The sequence below is a fragment of the Cydia amplana genome, chromosome 23, assembly GCF_948474715.1.
Source record: "Cydia amplana chromosome 23, ilCydAmpl1.1, whole genome shotgun sequence".
NCBI lineage: Eukaryota > Metazoa > Arthropoda > Insecta > Lepidoptera > Tortricidae > Cydia > Cydia amplana.
The window spans coordinates 1,368,509-1,391,296 of NC_086091.1; the positions used below are offsets into that span (position 1 = coordinate 1,368,509).

At 42.3% G+C, this 22,788-nt stretch overlaps 1 protein-coding gene and 1 non-coding gene across 2 annotated transcripts in view; both read left to right on the forward strand.

Annotated features, from left to right (window-relative positions):
- Positions 1 to 22,788, forward strand: part of LOC134658853 (ryanodine receptor) — a 245,694-nt gene that overhangs the window by 107,623 nt on the left and 115,283 nt on the right. The window contains exons 40-49 of the mRNA XM_063514524.1: positions 1,751 to 1,928; positions 3,583 to 3,780; positions 5,681 to 5,786; positions 6,550 to 6,661; positions 7,995 to 8,135; positions 9,925 to 10,062; positions 11,723 to 11,875; positions 19,698 to 19,813; positions 21,106 to 21,280; positions 22,458 to 22,561. Of these exons, the coding sequence (XP_063370594.1) occupies positions 1,751 to 1,928; positions 3,583 to 3,780; positions 5,681 to 5,786; positions 6,550 to 6,661; positions 7,995 to 8,135; positions 9,925 to 10,062; positions 11,723 to 11,875; positions 19,698 to 19,813; positions 21,106 to 21,280; positions 22,458 to 22,561 (1,421 nt within the window). The remainder of the gene's footprint in view (positions 1 to 1,750; positions 1,929 to 3,582; positions 3,781 to 5,680; positions 5,787 to 6,549; positions 6,662 to 7,994; positions 8,136 to 9,924; positions 10,063 to 11,722; positions 11,876 to 19,697; positions 19,814 to 21,105; positions 21,281 to 22,457; positions 22,562 to 22,788) is intronic.
- Trnaa-ggc (transfer RNA alanine (anticodon GGC)) lies at positions 7,821 to 7,892 on the forward strand. Its single transcript has one exon. It is a non-coding gene; the product is annotated as a tRNA-Ala (tRNA).

The following is a 22,788-nucleotide window of genomic DNA, read 5'->3' on the forward strand; positions in this document are numbered from 1 at the left end:
GTTTGGCTGAACCGATTTTGATGCGGTTTTCAGAAAATTGTCACATTCTGCAGAAGGTTTTAGTGTACAGTACATGGATGGTTTGAAAAACCAATTGGACCCCGTAGGTGGCCATGCTATCCGTATACCTACCAACAAATTTAAGTTGCTGATACCGATTTAGATAAAATAGTGGGAGTGGGAGTGGGAGGCGGACTCGAACTGGGACTGGGAATGGGAGTGGGAGTGGGAGGAATATATGTACATACAAATCGTTTAGCACCAAAACGTCATATTATGTTGTGTCGCGATTATCGTCGAGTTAGGCCATCACCAACATTAGTAGGTAGTTACTAGCCCAATATTAAATGGAGAGCCTAACAAACTAGTATTTTAGCCCAAAACCTAAAATAAATGAAGTACCTACCTATCACTAAAAAGTAAAAAATAAAATAAAATAAATAAAAAAGAATTAAAAAATTAAAAATAAACCAAAATAAAATAACTTAATATAATATCTTTTAAAAAAAATCGAACCGCCTTCAAAAAACCAACCCACTGAAAAGTACAAAATAATTTTTATATGGCACCCCTTTACGTGTCCAGTCCCTATCCCGTCGTAAAGCAAATTTTTGCCAAAAAGTAATTAATACCTAATAATAAGAAAATTAATAATCATCCGGGTAATTACTTAGTTTTTGAAGGCGGTGCCAAACCAACAAAAACATTCTTTACTACCAATCAGAAAAAAAATACGAGTACGTAGTACCTACAAGAACTAAATTAATGACTTAATGAGTAAACTAAGTATGTCTTTAAGTATAATGCAAGTAAGTGCAGCGTTCTTCGTTGTCTAAAATATCGGTTCTCAATTTGGTTTGGCACCGACTTCAAAAACTAAGTAATTACCCGGATGATTATTAATTTTCTTATTATTAGGTATTAATTACTTTTTGGCCAAAATTTGCTTTACGACGGGATAGGTACTGGACACGTAAAGGGGTGCCATATAAAAATTATTTTGTACTTTTCAGTGGGTTGGTTTTTTGAAGGCGGTTCCCTTTTTTTTAAAAAGATATTATAAGTTATTTTATTTTGGTTTATTTTTAATTTTTTAATTCTTTTTTATTGTCAACCGGATTTTGAAAGAAATGAATGCTTATTTTTATCCATATTTTTCGTGGACCACCCTACTCCTTAGCCTTGTATGGCTGGGCCTCGTAAAAAATATATTGTGGAGCAGTTTGTTTAAAAACTTTGACGGAAACATTGTACAAATTAGAAACATAATGTCTTGCATTAAATTAATTGTGATCGACTTTCGGTAATATTATTAACTACTAACTTCATGTTTTTAGGGTTCCGTACCCAAAGGGTAAAAACGGGACCCTATTACTAAGACTCTGCTGTCCATCCGTCCGTCCGTCTGTCACCAGGCTGTATCTCACGAACCGTGATAGCTAGACAGTTGAAATTTTCACAGATGATGTATTTCTGTTGCCGCTATAACAACAAATACTAAAAACAGCATAAAATAAAGATTTAAGTGGGGCTCCCATACAACAAACGTGATTTTTGACCGAAGTTAAGCAACGTCGGGCGGGGTCAGTACTTGGATGGGTGACCGTTTATTTGCTTGTTTTAGTCTATTTTTTGTTGATGGTGCACTGGTCCGACTCGCACTTGGCCGGTTTTTTAATAAAACTCAATTGCCTTGGTAATAACTTGGTAATAAATACTGGTACCAAAAGCAACTTCATTTTATTTTCAGCGTGGAACGTCAGTCCTGCTACATGGTACGCGCAGATGAGCTCTACAACGAAGTGATGGCCGAGGCAGCCGGCGCGAAAGGTGCCTCGCAAGGCATGTTCATCGGTTGCTCCGTGGACACTTCAACTGGCATCGTGTCGTGGACTTGCGAAGGGAAAGATACTAGCTTCAAGTATAAGGTAATTAATACTCTTTAATGGCTTTTTGAATCTAGTTTATTAAGTCTGTAACAAAGTTATGGTCGAGGCAACATGAGCCAAAGGCGCCTCGCAAGGCATGTTCATCGGTTGCTCTGTGGACACTTCAACTGGCATCGTGTCGTGGATCTGTGAGGGGAAAGACACCAGCTTTAAATATAAGGCATTAGAAATAGAAATTGTTTATTCGTGGCAAAAAACAGATAAAAAGAGAAACAAAAAACAAACTTACACATAACATTACAACGCATAACACTCTTAATACTCTTTAGCTCTCTCTATCTGGTCTAACTCTATTAGTCTATAACAAAGTTATTATGGTCGAGGCAACATGAGCCAAAGTTGCCTCGCAAGGCACTTTCATCGGTTGCTCAGTAGACACTTCAACTGACATCGTGTCATGGACCTGTGAGAGGAAGGATACTAGCTTCAAGTATAAGGTAATTAATACTCTTTGACGGCTATTTCAATCTAGTCTAACTCTATAAGTCTATAACAAACTTATGGCCGAGGCAATATGAGCCAAAAGTGCCTCGCAAGGCATGTTCTTCAACTGGCATGGACCTGTGAGGGGAAAGATACTAGCTTCAAGTATAAGGTATTAATACTCTTTGACGGCTATTTTAATCTAGTCTAACTCTGAAACAATGTTATGGTCGAGGCAATATGAGCCAAAGGTGCCTCGCAAGGCATGTTCATCGGTTGCTCTGTGGACACTTCAACTGGCATCGTGTCGTGGACTTGCGAAGGAAAGGATACCAGCTTTAACCTTTTAACCGCCGCTATCTGATAAATAAGACAAAACTTCGTGTGACTTCGTACCCCCCGGCGACACGAGCACGCTCGATGACGTATTCTATGGCGGTTAAAAGGTTAAATATCAGAAGATTTATCGAACAGCGATAACTATCATATTACGAAAAATATGAGACATTGCCAAAATAACTTACCACCAATTGCCGAGTTCTCTGTTAACAATTTTACGGATTTTGTTGCTTGGATTGGTGCGGGAAGAAATGAATATTTACGACGAGATTATGGCCCAGGCGGCCATAGCAAAATATTGGCTATATTAAATATGTCAAAGTCAAAATATACTTTAATCATGTAGGCCTAGCAACAAGCACTTATGAATAGTCACTAGTTATTACATGTATATTATCGCGATCAGAGCAATTTATTCATATTCATATTTATTATTAATAATGTACCCATACATTACACGTCAAATATACAATCGGTGAAATAATAACTAAGCAAATTTACATAAAAATAATAATGATATGAAAATTATACACAAATGTGTTCAATAAAATTAATTATTGTAAGTACGCGAATTTCGTATGTAATAAAATTACTCGTGAAAATTATTCTATTTTACTGTGTTTTGTGATATTTCATTAATGTCGTAAAAGGCATTGTCAATTAGCCATTTTTTTAACTTATTATAAAATGAATTATCATTTGAAATACTGACTATTTCTTCAGGAATAGCATTATAGATTTTTGGGCCTATATAACATACGTCGTTTTGGTAGATTTGGTTAGTCTGAATCTGGATGTTTCAAGTATTGATGTTAATATTATTCCATATGTTCATTTATCATTGGTAAATACATATTATCATTGTCAACAGATGGAGCCAGAAATTAAGCTTTTCCCGGCCATCTTCGTAGAGGCTACTTCTAAAGAGATCCTCCAAATCGAGCTCGGTCGATCCTTGACCAGTTTGCCGCTCAGCGCCGCCGTGTTACCGACGAGCGACAAGCATGTGACACCCCAGTTCCCTCCGAGGCTGAAGATACAGTGCTTGAAGCCGCACCAGTGGGCGAGGGTAAGAAAGACTATTTACCATTGTTAGGGTTCCGTAGCCAAATGGCAAAAAACGGAACCCTTATAGATTCGTCATGTCTGTCTGTCTGTCTGTCTGTCTGTCCGTCTGTCGGTGTATGTCACAGTCACTTTTCTCCGAAACTATAAGAACTATACTGTTGAAACTTGGTAAGTAGATGTATTCTGTGAACCGCATTAAGATTTTCACACAAAAATAGAAAAAAAAACAATAAATTTTTGGGGTTCCCTATACTTAGAACTGAAACTCAAAAATTTTTTTTTCATCAAACCTATACGTGTGGGGTATCTATGGATAGGTCTTCAAAAATGATATTGAGGTTTCTAATATCATTTTTTTCTAAACTGAATAGTTTGCTCGAGAGACACTTCCAAAGTGGTAAAATGTGTGTCCCCCCCCCCCCTGTAACTTCTAAAATAACAAAATGATAAAACTAAAAAAAATATATGATGTACATTACCGTGTAAACTTCCACCGAAAATTGGTTTGAACGAGATCTAGTAAGTAGTTTTTTTTAATACGTCATAAATCGCCTAAATACGGAACCCTTCATGGGCGAGTCCGACTCGCACTTGGCCGCTTTTTTTAGATGGAGCCAGAAATCAACCTTTTCCGGTCTACTTAAAAACGATATTTCAAAAGGCTTTTTCTCTCCCATAAGAACTTTTATTGATGCCAATGATCAATTAAGTAATCTTGCAATCCGGAGGTCGCGGGTTCAAACCCCGGCTCGTACCAATGAGTTTTTCGGAACTTATGTACGAAATATCATTTGATATTTACCTGTCGCTTTTCGGTGAAGGAAAACATCGTGAGGAAACCGGACTAATCCCAATACGGGCCTAGTTTACCCTCTGGGTTAGAAGGTCAGATGGCAGTCGCTTTCGTAAAAACTAGTGCCCACGCCAATTACTGGGATTAGTTGCCAAGCGGACCCCAGGCTCCCATGAGTCGTGGCAAAATGCCGGGACAACGCGAGGAAGATGATGATCAATTAAGTAATGAGTCATATCAATCATCATCATCATCCTACTTGCATCAGTTTATCTCATTCTTTGAAAATGTTCTGTTTTAACCACATGCTGGTGGTAAAGAGACAGTTCACCCAAAAAGCTATAATGAATCTTGTTTAATGTACTTTTAAGTACTATCAGGCGTGGCTCACTCCGCGATTTCGTCGCTTTGCTACAGGTAGCTAAAAGTACATCCGTTCCACACCAATTTTGGTGGCTAGCCATAAGCCGCGCGTGGCGCTGTCGCCACCTAGCGGCCATATCTGTGCTGATCGTAACAGACGCGTTTTGTTAGAGAGTGAGTCTTCTGTACCTAGTACTATTATTTATTCTGTGTTACTATCTTTAATAATAGTATATCCCCAAGCCTAACAAAAGACCGGTATTTATAGGCCCATTTAATCCAAGGACTTATAATCATACCTCGCAACCGAGCTAGCAAATCTGTAGCAGTTGTACGTCAGGGTTATCACTACTACGCATAAACTAAAGTACAAAAAATATTTTTTCTTTGTTTTCAAACACACCAATATTTTCAAGCAATGAATATTCCATGTTAATATTTGAAAGAAATGCAAAAAACCGTAATTTTATAAATAAAATAACAGATACATTGAAACGCATCTAATATTGACATTGACCTGTTAATTTATATTATTTGACAGTAAATTAAACCGGGTTATATCGGAACTATCGGAAGAGGGTCAACAAGGTTCTCGATCAATTTTATTAATCTTACATACAATAAAGTTAAAGCAAAATGGTTCATCATAATCGCCAACCCTGACACAAAACTGTCATATGCTACGGTTTTGCTAGCTCCTTTGCGGGGTATGCTTATAATATAACATTTGTGTTTCGTTTTTCAGGTGCCCAACCAGTCATTACAAGTCCACGCACTTAAATTATCAGATATTCGTGGTTGGTCCATGCTATGCGAAGACGCTATATCTATGCTGGCATTACATATACCTGGTATGTATATTGATATAGTTATAATAACATGAAATCGGTCTAATTTTAAGTGGACAGAAGTATATTCGACCATGTCAATAAGACGTTTTTGTACTATATAATCATGTCAAATGATAATCGCCTAAAATTGAACTGAGTATAGTAGTTTATGTGACTGCTACATAATGAGAGGCATTAAAATACGAGTGTGGGTATAAGAAACGAACGTTAGTGAGTTTCTTAATAGGATCACACGAGTGTTTTAATGCTTAATTATGTACAGTTACATACACTACTTTATCTAAACACATACTTAAAACTAATTAAAAGATAAATTGTACGTCAAATGGCGGTGAATGAAAACTTTTTTCACGCATGCCACGCATCCATAGTTTTTTTTAAATTCCTAGACAAAAGAATGAAGTCCCTATTCTCATGTCACTCGAGATCAAATATCGTGCGGTTTATATTAAAAAAACATACTAAATTGACGTTTCGTATCGATAACTGTTTTAATATCTATGGATACTAGAATAGAGACCCACTTGAGTTTTGACTGCTGTTCCAAATTGAAACTCATAACGATACAAAAAAAATTATAACGTTATAACATTACAGTACAGATTTTCCTACTACCACAGATAAAAAAGTTCTCATAGTAAAATTGATTGTAATAAAGCTGGTCATTTCCTACGGTTTCTGAACGCATTATAGAACACTAATGACATGTGTGTAGATAAACTTGTTTTAAAATAATTTAAAAAATTACTTATTTTGTTTTCAGAGGAGGACCGCTGCATAGACATTCTGGAGTTGATTGAAATGGACAAACTCCTCAGTTTCCACTCGCACACCCTAACGTTGTATGCTGCCTTGTGCTATCAGAGCAATTACAGGTAAAGATAAGATAAGATAAAAGATAGTTTATTGTTTAGTTTACAATGCGCTTATGAACGTCAAATAAAGCTACACCGGCTCCAACCCTACACCTCTCCCCCGAGAGGATTTACATCCCCCCCTCCCCTCAATTGGAGGAGGGTATCCCAATATGGGACCGGCAACAAACTTGCGGGACACATCTTTTCAAATAATTACATCTTATAATTAACATGCATTACGAGTAAATAAGGAAACAATACAATTTAAATTACTATAGAATTCATGCAATTATACACATAAGGTGTAATAGAAATTTTATATGTACACTGTTTAAACCCCATCTGATAACTACTTTATTCTCCTGACGATTGAATATAAAAAACTGCTAGTGTAGTGAGTGTACTACTCCTTACCCACACACGTGTCTAGCTTAGGTATACTAAGTGTCCCAAAATTCAACGATAAGCTGGTACCAGAAGATGGACCTGCTCATGACTACTTGAGGAAAAAAAAAAGAAAAAAAAAATCTGAATTTATTATGGAATTACAAAAAAAAAAAACATCGACACCCCTAGTGGTATTTTTAACAACCATGTCTACAATTTTTAAATTTTTATTTTTTTCAATTTTTTTTTATTTTTCCTCGAGTAGTCATGAACAGGTCCATCTTCTGGCGCCAGCTTATCGTTGAATTTTGGGACACGTTGTATAATGGCTTGTTATTTAAGACAGAATAAACCGACATTCAGATAAACCAGTTCTCCTTTACGTCCCACCTCACATGGCGACCCCGCCAGTGCGGCCTTGTGCTGCACTGACAGCGCGCCAGACTGGCTGGTGTAAATTGAGCTCTGTTAAGTAGATAATAAGATTAATCTGTCAGCTCCCACGGCTCATATATGAACCAGAACGCTTATGGTGACGTCATATCGTGGGATTCAACAGGTTAATGTCAAAACTTGGTTGGGGTCTGTTTGCTACCTACATGTCACAGTTAAAGCGAATAAGCCTATAAATAATTAGGGGGATTCACACAAAATCATCTCCTCGAGGCAACTTCCGCGCGAGGCAGCTTAACTTGTGTAGATATGCCTCGCCGAGCCGCATGTTGCATTATTGATATTTTTTTTAGTGACGTCACAGTTGCAATGGCTAAATTCGCGTTGATTGACGGATGGTGAGCTGGCGCAATTGGTAACGCATTGGACCGGCAATCCAAGGTTGTGGGTTCGAGTCCCACGTTGGCCAGAGTTGACCATCGTTTATTTTTCACTGACATCTGACTGACATTTACAATTTATAGATTGTTGATGTATGTAATATTCAGTTATTTTATTCTGTTTATTTCAGGGCTGCCCATGCTCTTTGCCAGCACGTCGACCAGAAACAACTGCTGTACGCGATCCAGTCGCAATATATGTCTGGTCCGCTTCGGCAAGGGTTCTACGATCTACTCATAGCTTTGCATCTGGAATCACACGCCACCACCATGTGAGTGTCAGCCATTTCTAGAATCTCGTAGGCAAACTTGCAACAACTTTGCCCCCCTCCCCCTCCCCACCCCTCGGGGGGAGATAAATACCTAAACTGTTCCAGAAACGACATATCCTCCCTACTAACTTGCCACAGTCTAACAGTTTTTACCTACAAGATTTTATTTAACTTGCCCTGTTAGTATATTAGTGTGTCAATGTCAAATCTTGGAAGCTAAATTTGACCCACTTCCCGATTTCTGATTGAGCTGAAAATTTGCATAGGTAATACTTACATATGTAAATCGGATCACAATGCTGGTCGGATCTAATGATAGAGACAAGAGTTAAATAAAAGCTTGTAAAATATTAATCGAATTTAAACTGTTGTGAGACATACTAACATTGAATAACTTTACGGTTTAGACTCACTTGTTTTTAGTATAGTACGCGATACACGGCCGTCGTGAACGCCGCTCGCACTGTTAGCACTTGAGAAAGGAGACCTAGGCTCTCCGAAACATGTCGCGCGAGTGACTATAAACAAAACTAAACCGAAAAGTTATTCAATCTTGTAAAATATTTTTTTCACCTCAGCAGCTCGAACAAGGGTACTTTGCTACTTAAAAACAGTGAGCAAAATCGCATTTTGCTCACTGAGTGAGACAAAATGAGCAAAATGCGATTTTGCTCACTGTTTTTAAGTAGCAAAGTACCCTTGTTCGAGCTGCTGATGTGAAAACTTAATTGTTGGTATATCTTAAGAAAACATGAGTGAATAGGTAAGTGATGAAGAAGGAATACATTTTTCGGGTTCTCTAATATGTTCTCACTGCTGAGGTGAAAAGTTGTGTGAACTACACGAGATCATAGTTATTTGTACAACAAGAGATCAAAGTTTGATATTTCTTCGAGTGCTTATTTTGAGTCCCGTGCAAGCGAAAGATTCTATACTAGATTCAAGAGCGTAGCGAGTGAATCTAATTTAGAATCTTGAGCGTAGTAAGGGACTCAAAAGCGCACGAGATGTAAATAACTTTGATCTCGTGTAGTACACAACATTTTTCACCTCAGCAGTGAGAACATATTAGAGAACCCGAAAAATGTATTCCTTCTTCATCACTTACCTATTCACTCATGTTTTCTTAAGATATACCAACAATTAAATTTTCACCTCAGCAGCTCGAACAAGGGTACTTTGCTACTTAAAAACAGTGAGCAAAATCACATTTTGCGCACTGAGTGAGCAAAATCGCATTTTGCTCATTTTGTCTCACTCAGTGAGCAAAATGCGATTTTGCTCACTGTTTTTAAGTAGCAAAGTACCCTTGTTCGAGCTGCTGAGGTGAAAAAGTTATTTACATCTCGTGCGCTTTTGAGTCCCTTACTACGCTCAAGATTCTAAATTAGATTAGTGAATCTAATACGAGTGTAGCGAGTGCGCTACACTCGTGAATCTAGTATAGAATCTTTCGCTTGCACGGGACTCAAAATAAGCACTCGAAGAAATATCAAACTTTGATCTCTTGTTATGTTTGATGAGTTATTTAATACTGATTTAGTCTAGTTATAGTGTATAAGTTGTTCATAAATGCCATATTTGATCTCATTATGTATAACGTGAATATTGTCCTAAAATGTGTTATTAGTAAGTAAGTAATTTTGTCTAAAAACTAATATGATAATTGTTAGGTATATTATTTCCAAAATGTTACCTATTTTATTTTACTTCAAACACAATCTTGTATTGTTGATGAATAAATATGATATGATATGATATGATTGTTGTACAAATAACTATTTTGCAGGGAGACAATGAAGAATGAATTCGTGATCCCCCTCGGTCCAGAACTTAAGTCGTTATACGAAGACCCCGACATGCAGCACAGCCTCCGCTCTCTGCAGTGCGAGAGTGTGCGCCCGCAGATGAAGATGACTGACATTGCGTAAGTACCGATTATATGTGCCTTTCCATCACAGAAAAAAAAAAAAAAAAAAAAAAAAAAAAAAAAAAAAAGGCTATATTATTATATTATATATTATTATTTCCATGAGAGAAGGGTTCGTGCTTCATGTGCGATAAGGGATCAAGGTATGCATGAAGGTACTATCAGAATTTATGTAGGAATTTCAGACAAAAAGGACCTTTACGTCACCCTAGGCCCGTAAGTGGGATTTTCTCCCCGCTACGCGCCAAAAACTTCCAGGCCAAGGCAAGACGTAAAACTTTAGACAAACCACGGGCGATAATCAAATCAAATCAAATCAAATATCATTTATTATCAGGCAACTAAGGCCCATAGATACATACCTTACAAACTAACATACATACAATAATAAAAATCTTACAAGCTAAAAAATATTTTATTTCGGCGACGCGGTGGCGGTGGCGGATTGCATATTAATAAAACACAAACACCTGCGATCTACTACTACTGAAACATTAAAGCTAAATATCAGTTACGAAAGTCCATTACATAGCCAATTAGCCAGTAATATAACACTTGTAATATAACACTTTAACATAACATTTGTAATATATAACATTATATAACATATAACATTTGTAATATAACACTTTAACCTCCCGCATTTTGTACACATATTTAATTACACAAACGGGTCTACCGCGATATAGTTTCATTGTTTTTTACCTTATAAACTAATATAAACTAATTTCGGGTAGTTCAGTGTTGTTTTATTTATATCTCCGTTGACATTTGCTGGCACGTCAGTCTTTCCGTGACCACAGCTGGTGCAACTCAACTGAAACGTCGGAATTTAAGGTAAAAACAATAAAGCTACATCGCGGTAGACCCGTTTGTGTAATTAAATATGTAAGTAGGTATTTGTAGCCGAGTTGGATCTAAATTCAGTTTCCATAAAGGTGAGCCAAAGTTGCTTCTGAATGGGTAGACGTTGGCTACCGGGGAAAAATCAGACCAAAAATGATTTGGCTTGGACGCTTTATGCAATGTTCGAGGGGGAAAAGCGATAGTGCTCTTTTCTGGCAGTGGGGCACTAAGTGGAAATATCTTTGCCGTTTTGTTTAAATAATTGTAGCATCGTAGTAACACATATAACGTTTCATTTTTAGGGTTCCGTAGCCAAATGGCAAAAAACGGAACCCTTATAGATTCGTCATGTCTGTCTGTCTGTCTGTCCGTCTGTCCATCTGTCCGTCTGTCTGTCCGTCCGTATGTCACAGCCACTTTTCTCTGAAACTATAAGAACTATACTGTTGAAACTTGGTAAGTAGATGTATTCTGTGAACCGCATTAAGATTTTCACACAAAAATAGAAAAAAACAATACATTTTTGGGGTTCCCCATACTTCGAACTGAAACTCAAAAATTTTTTTTTTCATCAAACCCATACGTGTGGGGTATCTATGGATAGGTCTTCAAAAATGATATTGAGGTTTCTAATATTATTTTTTTCTAAACTGAATAGTTTTAGGCAAAGGCCTCTCCCCTTGATTTCCACGACTCCCGATTTGGTGTTTCCTCTGGCCAGTGGTTCAGGAAGCTGTCAAGGTCATTCCGCCATCTCCGTTTGGGCCTGCCCCGTCCACGTTTTACGAAACGTACACGTTTTATTTTACAGGGAAAACATCTCGGACATCAGCAACCTATACTCTCCGAACTTCCCCCTTGAAGTGGTTCGGGAATTTGTGATGCAAGCGCTCGCGGAGGCAGTGGAGACGAACCAAGTGCACAACCGGGACCCCGTCGGTGGTAGCAACGAGAATCTATTCCTGTAAGTATAGATTAGATCTTACAGTCACATAGTTAAGGCTCAAAATGCCTAAACAGAGGCAGTGGCGACGAACCAGGTGCACAACCGAGACCCCTGTTAGTATATATTAATTCTTACAGTCACATATTTAAGGCTCAAAATGCCTAAACAGAGGCAGTGGAGATGAACCAGGTGCACAACCGAGACCCCTGTTAGTATATATTAGTTCTTACAGTCACATATTTAAGGCTCAAAATGCCTAAACAGAGGCAGTGGCGACGAACCGGGTGCACAACCGAGACCCCTGTTAGTATATATTAGTTCTTACAGTCACATATTTAAGACTCAAAATGCCTAAACAGAGGCAGTGGCGACGAACCGGGTGCACAACCGAGACCCCTGTTAGTATATATTAGTTCTTACAGTCACATATTTAAGACTCAAAATGCCTAAACAGAGGCAGTGGCGACGAACCGGGTGCACAACCGAGACCCCTGTTAGTATATATTAGTTCTTACAGTCACATATTTAAGGCTCAAAATGCCTAAACAGAGGCAGTGGCGACGAACCGGGTGCACAACCGAGACCCCTGTTAGTATATATTAGTTCTTACAGTCACATATTTAAGACTCAAAATGCCTAAACAGAGGCAGTGGCGACGAACCGGGTGCACAACCGAGACCCCTGTTAGTATATATTAGTTCTTACAGTCACATATTTAAGACTCAAAATGCCTAAACAGAGGCAGTGGCGACGAACCGGGTGCACAACCGAGACCCCTGTTAGTATATATTAGTTCTTACAGTCACATATTTAAGACTCAAAATGCCTAAACAGAGGCAGTGGCGACGAACCGGGTGCACAACCGAGACCCCTGTTAGTATATATTAGTTCTTACAGTCACATATTTAAGACTCAAAATGCCTAAACAGAGGCAGTGGCGACGAACCGGGTGCACAACCGAGACCCCTGTTAGTATATATTAGTTCTTACAGTCACATATTTAAGACTCAAAATGCCTAAACAGAGGCAGTGGCGACGAACCGGGTGCACAACCGAGACCCCTGTTATCTTATCTTATCTTATTATTTTCGGGGGCCCTTACGGATACACTTCGACCCATAGGGATCTTTTGTGCAATTACCCCCTGGAGAAGATCCGTCAGCTACTCAAGAGCTTTTCCCACCATATCCATGTGTCGGATGATGGAGCTCATGGGTAGCGTTTTAAAGTCCTTTGGTTCCAGATATCCTGCTCCAAAGTCCTTCATTCTTTGTCTGGCTAGGGCGTGACATTCACACATTAAGTGTTTCACTGTCTCTTCCTCTTCGCCACACATACGACAATCGGTGTTGTCAGAATGTCCCATCTTGGTCAGAATTCCCTTGACCCCGTAATGACCAGTGAACACCCCCGTTATGATTTGGAGTTGTCTTTTGCTAAGTTTCCAAAGCTTTTTGCTCCAGCCGGAGTCTACTCCTTGCATGAAGAGCTTTGCATGCTTTAGACCCGTCAGACTGTTCCATTCTTCCTGATGTTTGGTCTTGGCATGGTCTTTAATAGCCGATGTGATGGTTCCCTGTGAGAGCCCCACGAATGGTTCCGGACCTATAAAGTTACTTTCAGATCCGGTTCTGGCAAGTTCATCTGCATTTTCATTGCCTATGAATCCCTCGTGCCCTGGGATCCATACCAGTTGCACTCTGTTTTGCCTTCCAAGCTGGTTCAGAGCTTGGACGCCATTATATACCAGTCTAGAGTCCACTCTGTGCGATTCAAGCGCTTTGAGTGCCGCCTGACTGTCGCTGAGTATATAGATATTCTTCCCTTGGGTTTGCCTAACTATATTCTCATGCACGCAGGCAATTATAGCGAAAGTCTCAGCTTGGAAGACAGTGGCGTAATTGCCCATGCTTATACTACTACTAAAGTCATTTGCATAAATGCCTGCTCCCGTACCAGATTCTGTCTTAGACCCATCTGTGTACCATATGATGTCGTTTTCATCAGGGATTGGTGGTTCAAGACCTTCGGTCCATTCTGCCCTTGTTGGAATTTTAACGTTAAAATTCTTATGGAATACAAACTTGGGTTGCATTTTATCGCAGCCCATGTTCGTAATCCTTTTCACGAAATTGTCGCATTCCATGTTTGTGTGCTTGGTCTTTGTCTTGCTATCGCTCCAGAGGCCTGTTAGGGCCAACCTGTGTAACGATTTCCGCGCCTCAGATTGTATCACTAGGTGTAACGGTGGAAGGTCTAGCAGTACCTCCATCGCCGCGGTTGGCGTCGTTCTAAACGCACCAGTAATAGCCATGCATGCCGTTCTTTGTATTTTCATAAGGGCATCCCTGCATGTTCTCTTTAGTGTCCTTGGCCACCATGCCAGGCATCCGTACAAGATGATTGGTCTTACCATCATGGTATAGATCCATCTTAGTACCTTGGGGTTTAGACCCCACGTTTTGCCATAAGCCGATCTACACATTCCAAACACTCTAAGTGCCTTGGTGATTGTGAGTTCGACATGCTTTCTCCAGTTCAGTTCTTTATCAAGTGGTACGCCTAGATATTTCACTTCATTGGACATTTCCAGGACCCTTCCATAAAGCTTCAGCTGCTTCATGCCATTAAGGGTCTTTTTCCTGGTAAACGGTATTACCACTGTTTTGCCTGGGTTTATGGAGAGTTGATGACAGTTGCACCATCTCTCCACTTGCTTCAGTGCTTTATTCATGATTTCCGATACTGTTCCCGGGAATTTTCCGTTTACAAGAATCACTAAATCATCTGCATACCCTACCGTATGTATTGGGCCTTTGTTTAGTTCTTCCAACAGTGAGTTAACTACCAGACTCCAGAGAGTTGGTGAGAGAACCCCACCCTGTGGGCAACCTTTCGTAGCCGTAGCTAGTATTTCGTCTCCCATAAGGGAGGATGTTATTAGTCGGCTATTTAGCATAGTACCAATCCATCTACAGATTGTCGGCTCTATGCCATGTTTAGATGCTGCAATACTGATTGCCTGATACGTGGTGCGGTCGAATGCCCCCTCCACGTCTAGAAAAGTAGCCAGACATAGTTCTTTGTTTTCTATCGCCTGTTCCGCTCTGGTTGTCACCAGGTGTAGTGCCGTTTCAGTCGATTTACCCGGCTGGTACGCACACTGCAATTGGTGCAGTGGATGCCTCTTAAGAGGACCATCCCTTATGTGTCTGTCTACCAGTTTCTCCAGTGTTTTGAGGAAAAACGATGACAGACTTATCGGCCTGTATGATTTGGCTTCTGTGTAATCTGCTTTGCCTGGTTTAGGCAAATACGTTACTTTTACCATCCTCCATACACGCGGCACGTGTCCGAAGGCTATACACGCTCTGTACAATCTACCTAAGTGCGGTATTAGTACATTGGCGCCCTCTTGTAGTAGTATGGGGTAGATTCCATCTGGCCCCGGGGCTTTGTATGGTTGAAATGTGGATAGTGCCCATTGTATCTTATCGTGATCTACTACCTTTTTAGACGTGTCCCAGTTGTACCTGGTTGTGCTAATGGATTGTTCCATTGCACTGTTTACTACATCGTCCGTTACGCTCTGATGTATTATCGAGCCTGGGAAGTGTGTGTTACACATAACTTTAAGGGTTTCGAGCCCCGTTTCAGTCATTCCTCCGTCACTTCTTCTAATGGAAGTAAGTGGGACTGACTTCGTTGTGGCTAGTGCCTTTGTGAGTCTCATGCCTTCCGGTATGGACCTGATTTGATCGCAATGGTTCATCCATGCTTTCCTTTTTGCTTTCCTCACGGCTTTGCTGTATTCCGTGAGTTTCTGCGCGTAATGCTCAAAGTCATTGGTCCTTTTAGCATCATTGAAGACAGCCCTGGTTTCCCTCCGGAGTTTAGCAATCTCCGGGTTTCACCAAGGCGCCTTCTTCGCCAGGATTTTCTTTTCCGGGCAGTTGTTTGACCAAGCTGTGCAGACAGCTTGTACTATTCTGTCTGTTTCAAGTTCTATGTCAATAATAGAGTTTAACTTGCCTTTAGGGTCTCCCAGTTCCACCTTCAGGTCGCTTTTGAACGCTAACCAGTTGGTGTTTCTGGGATTCCGTTTGCGTATAGTTCCTAATTCGATTTTAGTCTTATACCTGAAGCATATATATCTGTGGTCCGATAAAGAAATCTCCCCAGAGACATGCCATGAGCTGATCTTATTACTCGCGTTGTTGGACGCTAGCGTTATATCAATAACCTCACCCCGCCTCGCATTGACGAATGTCGGTTCATTGCCTTTATTTAATATTTGTAAAGAGGAGCTTACCAGAAAATCCAGTACCTTCTCCCCTCTTCTGTTGACACCTGAGCTCCCCCAGATGACGTGGTGTGCATTTGCGTCGCAGCCGATGACCAGGTCGGTGTTCACCTGGCTGCCGTAGATAGCAAGATCCCTCAGTTGCCCAGTGATTGGATCCGCTGCCTCGTAGGGAAGGTAGGCTGATGAGATGATTAGCGCCTTGCCCCCCCCCCCCTTGTTTTGGATCTTGACCGTGGTCAGATCCCTGGAACAGAAAGCATGTAGAAGCATAGCGTTAATGCCATTTTTAACATAGATACATGTCCTCATAGTACTCTCAGGACAAACATATAACAATGTCCCGCCAGTACCGTTTAAGCCTCTTATCTCGCCTTTGTAAATATATGGTTCTTGAATAAGAGCAATATCGAATTTATCGCTTTTTAGCTGCCTAGCCAGAAGGGCAGTGGCTGCTTTATTGTGCTGAAGATTTATCTGTACGCACCTTAAGCCCTCCATTGCGGCGTTTATTGTTTGGTGGTGCTGAGATCAGCAGCCACCTCCTGGACCGTGTCGTCGAAGGACATGGGTGACATGGTACTCTCCAGGTAGAGTTCCGCCAGACCACGCAGATCCTCTGAGCCCGCCATCGATGAAATCGGTGACGATGCTCGAGTCATGCACAGTCCGGCATGGTCCTCTCCCAGCTGCACCATGTCCCCCGCCTCCTCCGGCTGGTCCTCAGCCACCTCCACAGGTGCGTCACCGGCTGGTGGCGCCTCCCATCCCGGGGCCCCCCCTGTCGCCACAGCGACCGTAGCCTTCTGGGCTACCTCACCCCCCTCTCCCCCCACCCCACACGGCTCGACCTCAGCCCCCCCAGGCCCCTGCTCCCGCGCTTCCTCCAGAAGCTTGAAGTGGCTGGTGTCGAGCCCCGAGTGCAGAACGTAGCCGGCCTCCTTGATGACGGCGGCCGACACCCGGTCCATCAGTACGATTCGCCTAGTGCTCGGCCCCGACCCCATGGTGTCGACTACCTTCCACTCGCATGTGCGCAGCCTAGGGTTCCTCCTCTGCAGCACCCTGAGGGCCCTCGCGATGTCCTGACTGCCATCGACCACCGTTTTCCAGGCCATCTTGACCGGTTTCGGCAGATCTTTGGCACTCACGACCTTTAGGCGCAGCCCGGCAATCTCCCCACCTCCGATTACCGTGCTGAGCCATGCCGCGGATTCCCTCCCCTTGCAGGTGACGTTGAGCGCGCCCCCCACGAGGTTGCCGAGTGTGATGTCGGGCATAGGCTCTGCGGCCTCATCCAGAAATAGGAGCAGAGCTCCTACGATGGCCGGCATATGCTCCTGCATCACTTTCTCGGCAGGGAAGGCCACTGGGACGATGGCCATCTTCTCGCTCGCCGTGACTTCCGCGAACGATCCCCCCACCCTCGTTCTCTTGCAGTCACCAGCGAGCAGAGATGAGTCGCCACTGGCCCCCAGTGACCTCTTGTTCTGTGGCCTTCCCGCTCCACTTGTGGAGGGTCCAGCCACCGATTCCGCGTCCGTCTTTCCTCGCGCCTTCGCACGCCTCTTCTGCCTCCTGGACATAGCGGCTCCTCCACCCGACTGCACGTCCACGCCCGTAGGCATGGCCGTGCTGTCAGGGGCGCCCGGAGCAACGCCAGCAGGATTTGGAAGCGGTGCTCCCGTTCGCCTCTCGCAGTAGGCCATCGTTCCGCTGCCTACTCCTCCGGCACCTACGCTAGTCGGTCCCCCTAGGGAGACTTGCTGGGCGCATTCGCTTTTCGACCCTTGGGGAAAAGTTCGAGTGGTACCTTTGGAGTGGCCTGCACCACCATGGCCTCTGCCTTTCGCGCCGTGCGCGTCCTCCGTCCTCGCGGACCTCCACACCTTGCCACTACCTGCTCTCGCGTTCCTGTCAGGGACAGGCCCACGAACCGCTGGAGCAGCAACCTTTGCGCTATGCGCCTTTGCCTCATCCCGTACGGGTCCGGCTTTTCCTCCTTCCGTCGTTTTTGGTAATATGTCATCCATAAAACCACCAGTGAAAATTTCAGCAGCTTGGCTCCCCACCCTCCACGGAGCCTCACATTTGGGATGCTTTGACACATCAGGGATACCAAGCTGATATAGCGTCCCAAAGTGCGTTGCCCATGAATCCGCACGGTGCCAAAACCCTAGTCAGCTCCACAGCCGACATGGGAATCGTGCTCCGCCGATTACAGACCCCTACACCCCAGGACACTCGCCATGCGGCCATCTGACTGGACACAACAGCCGATTGATCTTGACTGGCTAAGTCTAGACCTCCCGTGTGAGATGAATCCAGAGCCAAAGGAACTTCTTCTAACGGGGATAACGACAGCAGACCCCCGCTTCGCGCCCGCTCCCAGGATCTCCTTCTCCACCCGTACGGGTCCCCGCGCACGGCACAAACACGCGGGTGGCATTCTACCGCTAATCATCCTTCTTTGTGGATGAGAAGCCCGCTGCGACATGCCACATCATCGCTTACGGCTGATTATACGGGATATGGATCGTTATTTGGGGCCACCAATCTTCCCGCCTCTGTATGCTCGCCTCCGTTAAAAGAAGACGGACCTACAGTGGCTTCTCGGTGTTGGCACACAAATACAGATCCATCTGAGGGATAGGGATAGGTTGGGATTGCGTAAAGGGTGTTCTTTGCACTGGTTCACTTACCTGGCCCGGTTGTAGATGTAGTCCTACGGATGACATCATCTACTTCCGAGCCTGGCGTTCGATCCGTTGCAAAACTCACCCTGAGATAGTTCAACTGGTTGTTTCCGTTCTGCCTGTTTCTACGGTAGAACCAGGCAGTTAACAGGCAGTAACCTCGGGAAGGAGCACAACCAGTTTTGCCTCGAGGTTCTCCGCAACTTGTGCTCCCCCCGAGACCGTTCACCATGCCAACTACCGGACAGGTAGCTACCATAGAGACAGACCCATCGCAAGCAGCGACCGGTCGCAAATTATTCCTTGCATATGGACCCGCCTCCGCCCAGACCCCTGTTAGTATATATTAGTTCTTACAGTCACATATTTAAGGCTCAAAATGCCTAAACAGCGGCAGTGGCGACGAACCAGGTGCACAAGCGAGACCCCGTCGGTGGGAGCAACGACAATCTCTTCTTGTAAGCCTAGGCAGTGTTTAGGCGTTTTTGTCCCCTGATTTCTTTAGACATGTTGTTTCCACATAGTGATGATATTTTTAGTTGTCCTTGTCTTCTATCACACGCCAGAAATATGAGGCACCGCAGGCCGAAATATAATTCTATTATAATATAATTCTCTGGCGAAAATGTACGGGAAGACCCGACCCCAGATAAACTGGGATTAGGGTAGGACATAAAAAAGGTATTATTAGCCTGATGAACATTTGTATTTCCGTGGCTTGACGTCCATGACGGTTCATAATACATAGCCGATCAACACTATACGAGTTATCACCCGGGACGCGTTTGGTCATGGAAGTCTGTCCGTGGCTAGCGGTCTATAACTTACGTATTATTTCCAGGCCTCTCATAAAGCTGGTGGACCGTCTGCTGCTGGTCGGCATGATGCGTGATGAGGACGTGGAGAAACTGCTCATCATGATCAACCCTGAGACTTGGGATCCCACTTTTGACAAAGGTAGGTTTATTAACTCACATTTATAGACGGTTCTAACGCGAAATTTATTTAATTACCTTTAGTTACCGACGCGTCGCGACGTTTCGACACAGGTTTCACTCTTTCGTCGTGTTAGAGCCGTCTATAAATGTTAGTTAATATGTGTTCAAAACGCGAAAGTTTTAAATATTATAATGGTAGGTTTGTCTTAAAGGTCTGAGGAGGAGGAAGGCCATACCTTCCATATTGGACTGTATTTAAAATAAATTATTTTACACCATGCAAGAAATCAAGCACTGGAAGATTAATAGAGAAACGTAGACAGCAGTTATTTTAAGACACAATTTTTATCTTAAAACCCGTATAAAACTATAAAAAGTTTATTTGATCGTGACGTCACATGCTAGTGTTTCATGTAAATTCCATAGTAGCAAATTGTTTTGACAGTTCGAAAAAAAAAACCGGTTTTACTAGTAGTCAAATACCCTGTCATGGGAAGAGAGTTTACAGTTTTTTTTTTTGAGTGACGTCACTATAGCAGAAACAAGTTACTGTTGGCACTGCACATTTGACGTTTCTCTGTCACTGCACTGCTATTATGACGTCATCGTCCCGTGCCTTTTGACGCGAACATTAACACACATCGTTGATTCAAATTATTGATTCAAGGATCGAGACTAGCCTAAGAAACAACGTGCCACCTTGTTTGACCGCAAAAATAGTTTTGTGGTCACTGAATTTCCAAACGTCTCTTTTTCATAACCTGTTACAGTATACAGTATAATGAACAACTGGTCTAGAATGACGTTTAAATTCAAAGCGAATAGGGAATATTACGCAAAACTCTGCAAAAAAATCGATCGACGCAAATTTTTGAGTTTTTTAGGGTTCGAGTGCGAGTCGGACTCGCGCACGGAGGGTTCCGCACCATCAACAAAAAATAGAGCAAAACAAGCAAAAAAACGGTCACCCATCCAAGTACTGACCCCGCCCGACGTTGCTTAACTTCGGTCAAAAATCACGTTTGTTGTATGGGAGCCCCACTTAAATCTTTATTTTATTCTGTTTTAGTAGGTATTTGTTGTTATAGCGGCAACAGAAATACATTATCTGTGAAAATTTCAACTGTCTAGCTATCACGGTTCGTGAGATACAGCCTGGTGACAGACGGACGGACGGACGGACGGACGGACGGACGGACGGACGGACGGACAGACGGACGGACGGACAGCGGAGTCTTAGTAATAGGGTCCCGTTTTTACCCTTTGGGTACGGAACCCTAAATAGGAAGCTAAATATTGAATATTTCACAGAAGGTAAAGATGAGCACCGCAAGGGCCTGCTCCACATGAAAATGGCCGAGGGGGCGAAGTTACAGATGTGCTATCTGCTCCAGCATTTGAACGATGTGCAACTGCGGCACAGGGTCGAAGCCATCATAGCGTTCGCGCATGATTTCGTTGGAGACTTGCAGACTGATCAGCTTAGGTATGTACTATGTCTTTTCACTTTCTCCTCTCATCTACTCAAAGGTTAACTGGAAGAGATCCCTCAAAGGGATAAGTTCGCCTTTGTACTTCTTACTAATTGTATGTTATTTTTAATATGTCTTTTTGTACAATAAAGAGTTTACTACTACTACTACTAATTCACGAAGGATCATCAACCTAGCTTTATTTGACGTTCATAAGCGCATTGTAATCATGCCTACTTGAATAAACTATATTTTATCTTTATCTTTAACAGTATCTTATCTATACTTGGTCAACCAGATCGTGACAGTAGAAAAAGGCGGCAAATTTGAAAAATGTAGGCGCGAAGGGATATCGTCCAATAGAAAATTTGAATTTCGCGCCTTTTTCTACTGACAAGTTTTGGTTGACCATCTATATCTATCTATGTATCTAATACCTTTAAACGAGCAATTCTTGTATATATATTTATTTATTTATATATATATTTCGCATATCTCAGAAACGGCTCTAACGATTTCGATGAAATTTGGTATATGGGGGTTTTCGGGGGCGAAAAATCGATCTAGCTAGGTCTTATCTCTGAGTAAACGCTAATTTTTGAGATTTTTTTATGTTTTCCGAGCAAAGCTCGGTCTCCCAGATATTTTAGTTATTATTCTTTCTCATTAAGAAATAACTTACACTGTCACTGTAAATACCCCCAGGTATTTATGTTTCACTAGCTTTTGCCCGCAGCTTCGCACGCGCAGGAGAGTTTTTTTTAATTGGACCCCCATTTCACCCCTTTAGGGGATGAATTTTGAAAAATCCTTTCTTAGTGGACCCCTAGACCTTATAAGGAACCTACTTGCCAAATTTGGACTTTCTAGTCCCAGCGGTTTGGGCTGTGCGTTGATTTAAGTCAGTCAGTCAGTCAGGTCTTTCACGTTTATATATAAGAGGGTTCAGTTTAAGGCATAATTATTTAGCAAAATAAACATACAGATAATACACCTAACAAGGCGGATGAGTCAAATTTGCATCCCTTGGATCTGTTGTACAGCCATTGTCCAGAACTGGGTATCCTTGGCTGATAACATAATGATGATAATGCATATTTGAACACCGATTAATCCTAATTATCTATAACAGTTTAAAGACCCATAACGCTAGTGGTCACCTAATAAATTATTCGTATTGTTAAATTTTAGGCGATACATCGAGATCAAGCAGTCAGACCTGCCGAGCGCTGTGGCAGCCAAGAAGACCAGGGAATTCCGGTGCCCACCTCGGGAACAGATGAACGCCATACTCAGTGAGTATAGTCACAAAACAGATACAGTACAGAAGTCAATCACATGTATGTACTTCACTTTTCATACCTACGCTCGGCGGTCGCTCTAGGGTTGTCAACTATGATTTATGCACAAAAAACTATCGTGGTAGTGGCACTCGTATCTAGTAGTGGCCGGGGCGGGGTGCTTACCTATACCTACCTACCTAACTTTTCTTTTTAACGTTAAAAGGAACCATCGAAATACA